This window comes from Suillus plorans (assembly GCF_016647745.1).
Source record: "Suillus plorans strain S12 chromosome Unknown HD556scaffold_30, whole genome shotgun sequence".
Lineage (NCBI taxonomy): Eukaryota > Fungi > Basidiomycota > Agaricomycetes > Boletales > Suillaceae > Suillus > Suillus plorans.
The window spans coordinates 142766-155881 of NW_024537414.1; the positions used below are offsets into that span (position 1 = coordinate 142766).

At 45.9% G+C, this 13116-nt stretch overlaps 1 protein-coding gene across 1 annotated transcript; it reads left to right on the forward strand.

Moving 5' to 3' along the window:
• Positions 1-4568: 4568 nt before the first annotated feature.
• On the forward strand, positions 4569-5318 carry HD556DRAFT_1308593 (uncharacterized protein; the record flags this gene model as incomplete). The annotated part of the gene is made up of 4 exons (XM_041300160.1): positions 4569-4723; positions 4783-4937; positions 5057-5089; positions 5179-5318. The coding sequence occupies 4 exons, from the start codon at positions 4569-4571 to the stop codon at positions 5316-5318; spliced, it is 483 nt and encodes a 160-aa protein (XP_041159872.1).
• Positions 5319-13116: the final 7798 nt, after the last annotated feature.

Below are 13116 nucleotides of genomic sequence, written 5' to 3' on the forward strand. Positions count from 1 at the left end.
CACAGCGCCTTGAGCATATTACATGTATGTGGCTCCTTTAAGGTATACGCCGGATATCAAGTGGTATTGGGCGACGGCGACAGATTATATGTACGTATACGTTCTGAACTGTATTTTTGATCAGTCATATAATTCAGCGCCATCCCAGCGCTACAAACACCGTCTATCTCTGCAACGGCCTCTTGGATCTCATTACGTGGGTGGAACAGCATTCCTAAATATCCCGAATCAGTTCTCGTAGTCTAGTTCTACATCACTACCGTACATCTCATTAAATTGAGATATCAGCGACTCGCTACTGGAATCTGATCCCTGTAGAACGTTTTGCGTCCTGAGATCTCCACCTTCCTCTTCATCTGAAGAATCGTCTTCCTGGCCCTCGTCTTCATTATAATCGTCAACGACCTGCCCATCATCTTGTTCTGCACTGCCTCCAGGCACAGGCACATCCTGTGAAGTGGGGTGGTGAGAGTAAATGTGTCCAACTCCAAGACCAAAGTGGAAGCGCATCAGCATATCGCGGTCCACGAATCTAAAATGATGAGCTCCATATAACTTATATGTGAAACAGACCCTCACTCACCGATTGACATAGTATTCCCGCCAATCATCCTTGTCCCTTGCACATGCTGACACCCCCAATCCATTTTGGTATCTCCTGAGGCTGGCGAAAGCAGGTACGATGTGGCAGCCTCTGAGGACAAGCGCTGGATCCAAGAAATCGAATGAGTACTCGTCCGCCATAGGCGGAAATCTGACTCGATCTAAGCTCAAGGTGTCCCAGTCGGAGACCTGATCCGTGGGCTCGTACCATCGGATCCACAGGAATTCCATTCTGCGTGGAGTGTAGTCGACCATTCCGACTCCAATAATGATTACATTCACATGATAAATACCCAGGACCTTACCATAGGTGAACTTGTGACTTGCGTGCTCCACATCGTTGTCGGGGCGTAGCACCATAATATTACAGTGTTCAGTTCGTGGGTTGATTACATCTTGCGCACGACGAACATCGTATGTGGTGTAGTTAATCCTTGCGATGTTGTGGCGATAGATGTGATGTCCTTGATAATGAGTGTGTTGAGAGTGTGATCTTCTCCCGACTCCGACAGATTTTTTGACGTGTTGATTCGACGGACTAAATGTTCCTTGAGTTCAGCACGAAATTCTGCAGGAGCATGTGAGACGAGTCGGTTGCGGAAATACATTTAAATGACCTTGATTGCCGGATCGCCTTCATGGCTGCGTAAGTACGAGCCTATATGGATAGGGTACTTCTGCGTCAGGCCAATGTGATGGTGGACGTACGGGCTTGTCACTATCTCGGCAAGTTCGATGTGGGGGCGATGAACAATTTTGTCCCCTATACGACGAATGCGAGCTTGACGGCGTTCGATCCGAGTGAGCTGCCTCACGAAGGACTTGCGATCCGTGCGACGATATCTGGCCTTGGGTGAACGGTGTTCGAGTTCACCCTGGGGAGGTTCGTCAGTCAGTCGGTCAGCGAAGTCTAGACATGAACGATAGACCACGTACCGGTTCGGTACTGTAGGAATCGGACGTGCCATACCGGCGAATTGTCGACACATAATCGCCCAATGCATGAAATTTGTAGGTCTGAAAGTTGAATACCTTTGTTCGCTGTGCATTCCTTACAGGATTCTCTGCCTCGACCGCTGCCCCTTGCTTTCGCTTGCCCTTCTGGGATCCCTTTTGTTTTGCCGCTAGCTTCGCATGGCGTCGGGCGCGAGCTTCGACCTCCAGACGAAGTTCGCGGGTGTCGTACGCAGAACAAACTTTGGCTTTGAATTCCCGGAATTGTTGACCGACCGCAGAAGTGACGGAGTCCATGATATCAAGGGTCAAATCAGAATGCATTCTAAGCTTGGCCAGTCCGTGCCAATGCGCCATGGTGAATAGCAACTTGAGAACAGCCGTGTTGTGGGGTTCGGGAAGAAGACGGTCAAAAACAGGGATAGAACACTGCAGTGTGTCAGACCTTATTTAACTTCAATTGCGGTGAAATCATTACCTGAAGTAGGTCTTCGAAATTGCGAGCTGCCATCCGTTTCATCTCTGAGGAGTTGGCCGAAAACTTTCGGATAGTAGCTTGTCCGAACGTTGGAATTTGCCTGAATCTGGTCAGTAGGAGGGTCAGCGGAGTGGGTGACGTGTATTCCGGTAACATACCTCCGGTCCAATTCGTCGATAAGTCCCTTGTCTTGCGCCTCGACGATTCGTAGTAGGTGAACGAAAAGCATTTTCCAAACCCCGATTTTGAACTCATGTAAGAGATCTACCATGAGGGCGCAAAAAATGTTGAAACCAAAACGGCTGAGGCGATCTGAGAATGCATTCTGAGGCGTGTTAATCATCGTTACTAGCATGAAACTTGCAGCCTCACCGTGGTGGGTACCCAGGACTGTGGTTTCAGTATTTGTTCCACCGCGTGCTACCGACCCCCAAGTCCTTTTCATAGATCAATTTGCGAGCCTCGCTCACCAAGGAATGCCTTCCGACATCGTCGTGCAAGAGTCTCACGTTGTGTTCTATCCTGAGGCCGACCCATATTATGGATGCGATCCTTGGGTATAAGGCAACGAGGGCATGGGCAACCTCCCATGTTTCGTACTGTAGCTATTAGTACCCTATTCAGACCAGAATCAGCACAATCCAACCTGCCTTAAGAATAATACATACTTTTCAGGATAGTCTGCGGAGTATGTGAAGATTCTAGGATAGAATCTACGCATGACGCCGTCGCAACAGTGAATCACGACACCATGTTCATATACCTCCAGGAACTCGTCGTCCAGTAAAATCTTCCACTGCTCGTGGAAGAATTCTCGATGACAGTGCGTCGCACAATCACTATTTTTCCCGCCTATGAAATCCTTAAACGAATCTGGAAGCTGATAGCGTGAAGTTAGGTACCCTGCAAAGCCAAAATTATGGTAAGACATACTGTTTCGAAGTAAGCAATGTGATTGCTCAAGTTACACGATGGCTTGCACCGGCGATACTTGGATTCATTACCAAAATACATATATGTAGGCCAAAGCTTGGCATTGCCGAAGGAAGTGAGTTGCGTGGCATCAGACCAAAACATGAGGCCAGCCACTACTCGAGGCAGATCACAGCCGGGTTCCGCAGGCAAGCTTTGCACTTTGCTATGAGCTTCGTGGAAAGCCGGAGATGTGTAGAGGTCGCCATATATGGAGACCTCCGCGTCCAGATGGGCAGGGGTCCAACGCAATTTATACGGTTCGTAATGAAAGAGCTTACTATCTCTGGGGTTGGCAAGCTTCTCCCGCAGAACGGCCACAAGGGACCGATGATACAAATCAGCAGCTTGGTAGACACGAGGACCTGGTACTTCGGTGGTACGGGGAAAGGTACTTGGATAGAGACTGACTTTTTTTCCATCCAGCGTCTTCGTCCTCCCACACTTCTCCGTCTCCCTCGTCATACTCGTTCGCGCCCAACTTCATGTCGATGTTCCTCCAATGAGTAGAGCTAACGTCACTAGGGACGAAAGAACTGCAGCCCAATATTCCCACCAGCTTGGTATAATCTCGTTGCGACTTTTGGACTCCTTGGTTCCAGTACCAATCACCCAGCTGGAGAATGAGTGATTGGGATAGGGATGGTATGGAGAGTCGCTGATTGATGGAGGGGGTGAAGGGGGTAATTCATCGACTTGAGGGGCGCCAGGAATAGTTGAGAGGTCTGCTAATGTAACGCATTCTTCTGGATCGTGTAATGGTGGTCTCGAGGAAAAGTATTGACGCACTAGCCCGAAGAGATTCGGGCGGGTGCGAAACACCGTGTGCATTGCTGAGGCTGGGCGGTCTTCTGCGCTGACAACAGAGCCAATAGATTGTGGAAGTTGATCACGGATTTCCAGAGGGACAGTTGGTGGGGGCTGAGGAAGGACATCCCTAAATCTCATCGGTAGCTTTCGGTTTTGACGCCTCGGTCTACGTTGCGCTAAACTCATATCCGCCCCGTCTATGTCCCCTCCCTCACAGGAGGGCCCTCCTGCATCAACTGATGGATTGCGCATAGAAGACATCGTGACTTCGAGACCTTGAGGGACTGGAGAAGCGTCGGCTGCACGGACGAGCGGCTGGTTGGGATGCGAATCAAATAAGACATTGGGTGAAGCATCGACTGCAGACCCAGCTTCATCGTTTGAGAGGCGGGGCCTTTTCCTGTGGCCCATAAACTGTTTGAAAGAAGATAATGCCGACGAAAGACGCTTTTTGGTGTGAGAACATGAATGTTGGTGTTGGCTGAAGTGGTTCTGCGCCGTGAATGTGCGCTTGCAGATACAGGTATAACTGGACGCTGTCATGGAGGAATGTCAGGATCACAAGGAGTGGCCTGAGGTGACTCGAAAAAAAATGATGCGATGGCGCAGGGATGACTGATGGAAAATGTGATAGCGTGGTCATTCCTATGTTTAGTCAGGCACGCGATGGCACAGGGATGAGACCCAGCCGCAGGAGGCTATATATTTTGGGATAGACGCATTCCAGCCACCTACTGTCCTTGCGACTGTAATGTCCGCACCCTCTTCTCCATGTTCTATGTGTTCAACTCTCCTGGAGTTCAAAGCCGACCCCAACGTGGTAAACATGTTAGTGAAGATATTGACTTCACGTCACGGTGTCCTTCATTACCACGGACAAACAGGAGAACTAGCAACGTTTCAATGGTGAGTTAATTGTCATTGTACAAAAAATAGCTGCGCACACCTACTCATCTGGATTCCAGGCCGACCACTAAATTTGGGCATAAAATACACCCTTCAAGATTTGCGCTTTATCGAGAGGTGCACAACTTTCGTTACCCATGCTGCCTGTGCGCAACGGGGGGCAGATATGTCGAGGCATCGATCTTTCAGCAACTAGAGGTGTATATCAAGGGCAGTACGTTGCCGAATGCGCGACCAGCACATGTGGTTACATGCGTAAGTCGACTTTTGCTCCACCAAAAGGAAAGGATTTCTGATCTATGACTAAGTAAATGTTGAGAGATTTTTTGCAAGAGCCTACGTACCGGCTATGTATTATCCTCGGAGGTGTGTGTTTAAGATTGTGCACGTCCGTACATGCTCATATGTTCAGGGACAATCAACCGCCGTACATGTTTCCGTATGATTGATGTCAGGCACAACGATAGATGGACTGAAGTGGGCAACGCACTATCAGTATCTTGTCCTTAGTTTGAAGGATACGTCCACGCCTCATGTCAGGACATTCGCGCACTCGAAAGTACGACAGGGACACTGTGGGTCCCTTTTACGTTAGACTAGGACGTATTGTCCTACCTGCAAAGTGACAGAAATCCTAATCAAATCAAATCAAAAATAAATAGAATACGTACAATTTAGCAGGAGGAATGAGGTGTGGCGCGCTGTCATGCATGGTATGTGATTCATACCATGTCAGATATATATAGAGAGTGATAAGGAAGATATGAGAGACTGTCTAGCCCTCTGTCACTGAGTTACCTTTCTATTTTTCCTTTATTTCATTGTCTTGTATTTTATTTCTCACTTTTCAGATTTATTTTACCTTGTATTTTTATGAGCATGTGACCTTCTGTTTATTTCTCATTATTTATTTTTATTTGGCTACTTTCAGCCACAGATTTGTTTGTCAAAGTTTTGTATCTCTATTTATTTCTGACTGTTTATTTTATTTGGCTTCTTTCAGCCACCAGATTTTATTTGTCAGCACATCATGTGACTGGGGAATATTCTGGTTTGTAACATTATTTAAGCTGACTCAACATGTTTAGTCATGATTGGTCATGCTTTGTAACAACATTCACATGACTCATCATGTTTTGTCATGATTTGTCATGCTTTGTAAATTCTTTGTAAGATTACACTGTATTTGTAATGTACTTAGTAATAAGCTGATTCATCATCTGGTTTGTAAGCCACATTCTTACCAATCCATCTGATAAATCATGCTTAGTAAGGGGGTTCCAAAAGGTATAAAAGGACCCCATTTTCACCCATAAAATATAACTTCCCATTTTTCATTCTTCTCTCAAACCGTGTGAGAGTACGTAAGAATAAAAGTGCAGGCAACGTGCCTTGAAGTAAGACTAAGACACATCATTATTCTATTCTAAAGTTATATACTACCTTACAGGGGTTGACTATATAACTTTCATTATCGTTATTCTACTCTAGGTTATATACTACCTTACAGGGGTTGACTATATAACCATCGAAACAGCTCTCATTCTAAGCTTTACGTGTATACATAAGACTCTCTCTTTCAACGGAAAGTGAGACACATATCTAAGGACGACAAAGTTGAAACAGACTTCATAGGTTGAAACACGACCTACTAGGCTGAAACAAACCTAACGAATTTATCCAGAACACAGAACATTCCACAACACTTCGTATCAGACTACACAAGAAGAGGACAACAAACTAAATCCTCCCAAGAACTCACCACGTTACCTCCCACGAAGTAGAAAAGTCGGAGACCGTGGACTTAAGGACTGGCAAGAAGTCTTCCCTGTGTATAATTGTGTTGTCATTATACACAACTTTTATATAAGACCCTTAAGTAACAAGACATCACTGGAGCCCACCGCGAGGGAGGCTTCTTCTTGTACCAAACATAACGCAACAATCGTAAACAAAGCCATACTTTGTATAAATCACTCCACCCACACACCACACCATCAACAATCATATCAAAGCAAACACAAACAAAAGTCAAACATGACTACACGATCCGTATTAACATTACCTAACCCTGGAACTAAGGCAGCACCTGCCAAATTCAAGGGTGGATTTTCAGAAGTCAAGGACTTTCTGAAACACTATGAAAAACTGTGTGATTATCACAATGTAACCTCTGATGAGGAGAATGTGAATCTATTACCCAGTACATGTCCCGTCACGTAACAGAATTTGTAGAGGGACTACCCAGTTTCAGATCAAATAACTGGAGCAAACTCAAGGCTGACATTCTGAAGTATTATGATGCAGACCTTGACACGAAGCGATATAGACGCAAAGATTTATTGTCCTATGTAAGGACAACACGAGGAAAGTAAATCCCTACACTCACTGCTTGGAAGAAGTATGTGAGAGGGTTTATTCGTATTGCAGGATGGCTTGAACAAGCCAAGAAATTAACAAGTGAAGAATATGCAAGTTACTTCTGGGAGGGAATTTATAAGAAACTCCGTATTAAAATCGAAACACGCCTCATGGCAAAGGATCCAGACAGAGATCTATCCGAAGCCTTCCCAGTAGACCGAGTTATTGCAATAGCAGAGAAATTGCTACACCGTGACCGGTTTGATGCAGACCTATTAGTTTCTGAAGTAGAGACCGAGTCTGAAACTGACTCCTCAACTGAAGAAAACTCTGATGCCAATACAGACTCAGAGTCTAGTGAGTCTGAAACCGAGTTTTTTCGTAAGAAGAAGAAGGCCCAGAGCCAAAAGATAAGAAAGTAGTAAAGAAAGCTCAAAAGAAAGCAAAAGGGCATGTCAAGGAAGCCAAGACTAAGACTTCCTCAAAGGATACTAAGAGTCCTGGTATCACTTCACCAGAACCTATGGATGAAATGGAGGGACTCATCAAGAGACTTAATGCAATCTCACTCGATGACCCAGACTATGCTCTGTATTACTACAGGGCAACACGAATTGATCCTACCATCAAAGATATGATAGCAGCCCCTATTTTGAAAAGAGGTAATGCTACCCAAGGAGAATATAAGCCTTACAACAATCAAAATGGACAAAGTAATGTAAGGCAAAACAATAATGCAAATCAGACATTCAGAGGACCACAACCAGGTACTAGGTTCTATCACCCACCAAACACCCCTTTCAATGAACGAACATGCTTTGGTTGTGGCGAAAAGGGGCATGGCATTCCAATGTGTCCACAAATCAATAAACTAATTGCTGACGGTAAACTCCAACGTACACACCGTGGGCAAATCGGAAAACCAGATGGAAGAGCCGTAAGACGGTTACCTGAAGAAACGATTATCGAAGCACTAAAGCGAGAGGACAGTGTGCCAGTAGCTCACTTTATTAAAGTGAATAGCGGAGACGCACAAACCTATAGTGCAAATAAGCAAAATAAATTTCAAGAGTCTAGGACTGCATACATTGAAGAGTATGTGAGTTCGGATAGCAAAGATAGTGACACGGACGATTCAATCAACCGGCACGAAGAGACTGATGAAGAAGAAAGTGATACAGATGAAGAAACATATGCATTCCCGGTTGAAAGGGTCACACGAAACTCCACACAAGGAAGACGTGAAAGATTTGAGGAGGTATTCCCTCCAGGTCAAAGCAAAAATTTAAGGAAACCAAGTGAAAAAGATAAAGGAAAAGATAATGTTCCCACCACTCAAGCCAAAAAGGCTGATACTCATACCAAACCTAAATCCACACAACCCGTTCCAACCACAAAGACAAAGCCCGCAAATAAGAAAGAGACGGGAAAAGGTCTAGATAATGGGTGGGATAGTGAAGACATTGTCATGGATGATGTGGATGAAAGGAAGATCAATGAGAAACACCCAAAGACCAATGAAACACCTTACAAATCAACCCCAAACTCGGATCGTAAGAATATGACAACACGTCAACGTGTCTCCGACATAGCGGCTAAGATTAAGCCAGAGAAAATTCTTGAAACAGTGTTGAGGACTCCTATCCGACTTGAGGTAGGAGAGCTTCTTGGCACCTCTCGTGAGCTTAGCGGAATCCTCGCTAATGCTATTAAACCGAAGTCCTTACCTAATGACTCAAAGATAGAAGCACATTCGGTATGGACAAAGACACGCGGGCTATTAATCAAAATAGCTATGCATTGTGACGGTCAAGCGATTAACGCAATAATTGACACAGGTTCACAACTCAATATCGTAAATAAACACGTCTGGAAGACTATTATTAATAGGCCTATTGATATTGCCAAGTCAGTATCTATGAATGACGCAAACGGTGGTGAAGGCAAACTTCGTGGATTGGTACAAAATGTTCCACTAGATTGTGGAGGAGTTAGTACTCACGCAAATTTGTTTGTTGGCGATCACGTACCATTCAGTCTATTATTAGGTCGTCCATGGCAAAGAGGAAACTACGTCTCCATTGACGAAAGAAAGGACGGGACGTGGTTATTATTCAAAAATCCACTCGATTTAGAAGTCCGTTATGAACTTCTATGCACTCCTGACGGAAATGATCCTAATTGGGACTTTGAACCGTCCACTTGGGTCAGTAATATGGGCGAAACAACCATGTTTTGCGAAATTAATGAAGAATTGCCAAATTCGGAATTTAGCGCGCGAAACTCTAAACTCAAAAATCACGTGACTAAACTTTTGCAAAATGATCTCCGTGCCGAGAATTTTATTGGTAAGAAATTTATCAGCAAAGGCCGGGATCAGTCAGCCAAAATTGAAATAAAAGATTTCTCAAAAAGCATAAAAGAAGCGCCAGAACCAGCGCTACGCCCAGCGCCCACTAGCCTCGTGTCTGAGAAATACAGCGCGAGGCATCCAGAAATCACACACACATCCATTTTTGGTAATCTATTGCGTTTTCGGAAGATGCCGGAACACGTGTTCGACAATACTCGCGCCGAACTGGCCGATTTCCTTTTGAGAATCCCGGCAATTTCCGGTTCAGCACTTCCATTGAGAATGATGCGCTCACACTTTCCTTCCACGCTACTGCCTTCTCCCCACCTGCCGGCAACGACCAGCTTGACATTCCCTCTCCCTCTTACTCTCCCGTGCTCTGGGAGGAGTCATCTCTGGACACGGACGATCCTGTAGAGGGCACTGGAGTTGGAGATTTTGTTGGAAGGGAGGGTACGTCTTTTTCTATCTTTGATTATATTCAAAATCTAACTAATCAAAACGCTATCTCATATTCACCCCCTCCTCGACAATCCTTGGCCAACGCCAATGCTAATGTTATGCGCGGCACTTACGCCAACGCCGACACCAACCTCGCGCCTCCAACGCCAACGGCAATCTCTGCCCTCGCACCACCAACGCCAATGGTGCTCTCTGCCCTCGTGCCACCAACGCCAATGGTGCTCTCTGCCCTCGCGCCACCAACGCCAATGGCGCTGCTCTCTGCCCTCGTGCCACCAACGCCAATGGTGCTCTCTGCCCTGGCGCCACCAACACCAACGGCACTTTCTGCCCTCGCGCCACCAACGCCAACGGCGCTCTCTGCCCTCGCGTCTCCTCCCAATGCCACCTTTGGGACGGCTGCCACCATCCTTGCACCCAACGCTACCTTTGGGACGGTCGGCACCATCCTTGCACCCAACGCTACCTTGGGCACGGCCGGCACCATCCTTGCACCCAACACTACCTTGGGCACAGCCGCCACCATCCTTGCACCCAACGCTACCTTGGGCACGGCCGGCACCATCCTTGCACCCAACGCTACCTCTGGTACGGGCGCCACCATTCTTGCACCCAACGCTACCTTGGGTACCGGCGCCACCATCTTTCCACCCAACGCTACCTTGGGTACGGCCGGCACCTCACCTTCGCATATCGCTACTTCGGGTATTGCGACTTGTTCGCTGCCCAACGCTTACTTCGTACCTAACGCTACCGGTACTCTATCAACTTACTCACGCATACTACCTACATTCCCTGTACACTCTACTACCAATGAACCTTGCTTTGCTCCTACCTTGCTCCCAGACCTTGACATGGGTTTAGACTCTAACTCTGACACCATAATCCCGCCTATAGAGACCCTTCCAGACACAGTCTTTGTCAAGGACTTTGCCCGTGGACAAAAACAGGGTAAGGAGCTTCCATCGGTCCAAGAATCGAGCAAGAGCGAAGTATTTGATTCATTTGAAGGTACGAGCATTGAAATGATAAATTTTAATGACGTGCTCACTCTAGTTCTATCATCTGTAGAACGAGACGATGATATCATATCCCATTCCTCAGCTGCATCCATCACGTCAACGCCATCACCTGTCTCTCCGAAAGAAGACTCCATCAATGTCTTCCTAGTCTGTCTGTCGTTTGACAACGACATCGAGTCTACCTATTCGAGTGCTTTACCATCCAGTGCCTTTTTAGTGGCACCACCGAACTCTGTCACCAGTCTTCCCCACGAGGATGAATATATGCCCTCGCTCATGCCCTCTCGTCCTTTTAAGGGCAATCCTGAATATAATATGCCGTCTACAGCTACCTTGAGTGATTCGAGGCTCGCGCAGGATGACGAAGACATCCCTATGTTAACTCTACCTGATGCAGCACCCACACCTACAGAAGGGACCATCCCTTATCGAGGCCCGAGTCGACCAGATGGAAGGAAATATGTTTCGTTTGAAGGTTTAACAAGACTCGAGGCTGAAGAATATCCGAGCTCTGAATTTGCGAAGTACAATGACTATCATTCTGTTTATATTCCTAACGTTGTTCAAGCCATTGAGTCCTATTGTTTCTGCCAAGACGAGATTATTGCTAATGATTGGAACTACCATATGTTCCGAGATGGAAGCTACCCTGGACATCCTGTCATCCCTGGAACTGTCAAACTGCCCACTGGAGGTCCGCGTTCTGGGAGGACTTGGCACGAACGGGTCCGAGAACTCAAAGACCACAGGGCACACACTCGGCACTTAATCCATGTCATTGAAACTGTCCTTTCGACTCGCATGCTTGCTGAAGCATCCTCTCGCGCGGGAACCATCAAATGTGACCAAACTCTGCACATCCAGGGAGGTCTAACTAACAAAGTCTACACTGGACACTACGACGACGTCAATCCTTTTTTCTCAGAGAGTGAGGCTAAACGGATGAACTCATATGCAGCTATTGCCGAAGCTCATGGAGAAGGAGAGCTATCTTCTAAAATTCTTGATTCCCTCCTAATGCCTTTCCCTGACGAGGACACTGTCAGTGCCCTTACTGAATCTCGTCTCCTCGATGTTGGGACTGTCAAGGACATCCTTCGTCTCGCATCAGACAGAGACCTTGTCCTTGGGATCGCGCGCTCAGGTCTCACCATCATAGCTACCTCCCCCTTTCGCAGTGAGATGTTCGAAGACCCCTTTTATTCAAAAGAGTGGTTCGTTCTCTCAGATATTGCCGAGGAACCTGAGGAGGAGCCGAAATCTAAGGCTAAGAAGTTTTTTCTCTAGTGCTCTAGAGGTAAACTTCTATCCTTCGTTATTATTTTTTCAACTTATCAATTTCTTTAATAGAAAATCTAAAAACTCGTTACTGGATCTTCAAGTCTCAAAATTTCGTATATGTCCATCATGTCCATTTCCCCTTCGACTTCTATTGCCTCGTGTGAAAATTCACATAATCCCAAAAACATGGACCCTCGCGTCTTCGAACCAGTGCCTATGTATTTATATCTCCATTTTCATGTCACTCTCAGACTCAGAGTCTCGTTTCACATGTTTGTCTTTGCTTGTTTTGATTGTCTCTAGTGCTCTTGCCTATTCACAAAAACTACATTGCAGGCTTATGTGTATGAGTATAATACTATGGGAAAAAGGTGTAAAAAGTCAAGTGATAGCCTTAGATATGAGTTACCTGTTCTGTAATTCAATTCTTTGGTGGTCCAAAACTTTGTCCGAAAATCCTAAGTCCCAACAACAACAAAATCAAGTTTTAAGTCTAAGTCACTCAAAACCTATTGAACAAAATTCAAGTAAGGAGATCCTAGTGTATCCTTCAGATTTACTTGAAAATGAGTCTATAGAAGACTGTTTTGAGAGACTTAGAAATAATCCCACATCCAAAAATCAATCGTCAAATTTCAAAGAAGACACTATACTTCAAGACTCAGACTATAATGAAAATTCTGATACTGAGTCTGATATCTTAATTTCCTGTGACTCTACCAACTATCCTGAGGGAAATCCAGTGCTTACAATGTACAAGAGGGTTGACAAAAAAGTCAAGCCCGTGTCAGGAACTTTTCCCCAAGGAGCCAGAGTAGATCGTCATTTTCCTCATGACCCACTCCGAAATCTAATCCCGTTAACCCCACATCCTCCTGAATTTGTTCCTAATGGACGTCTAACTCATGATCGTA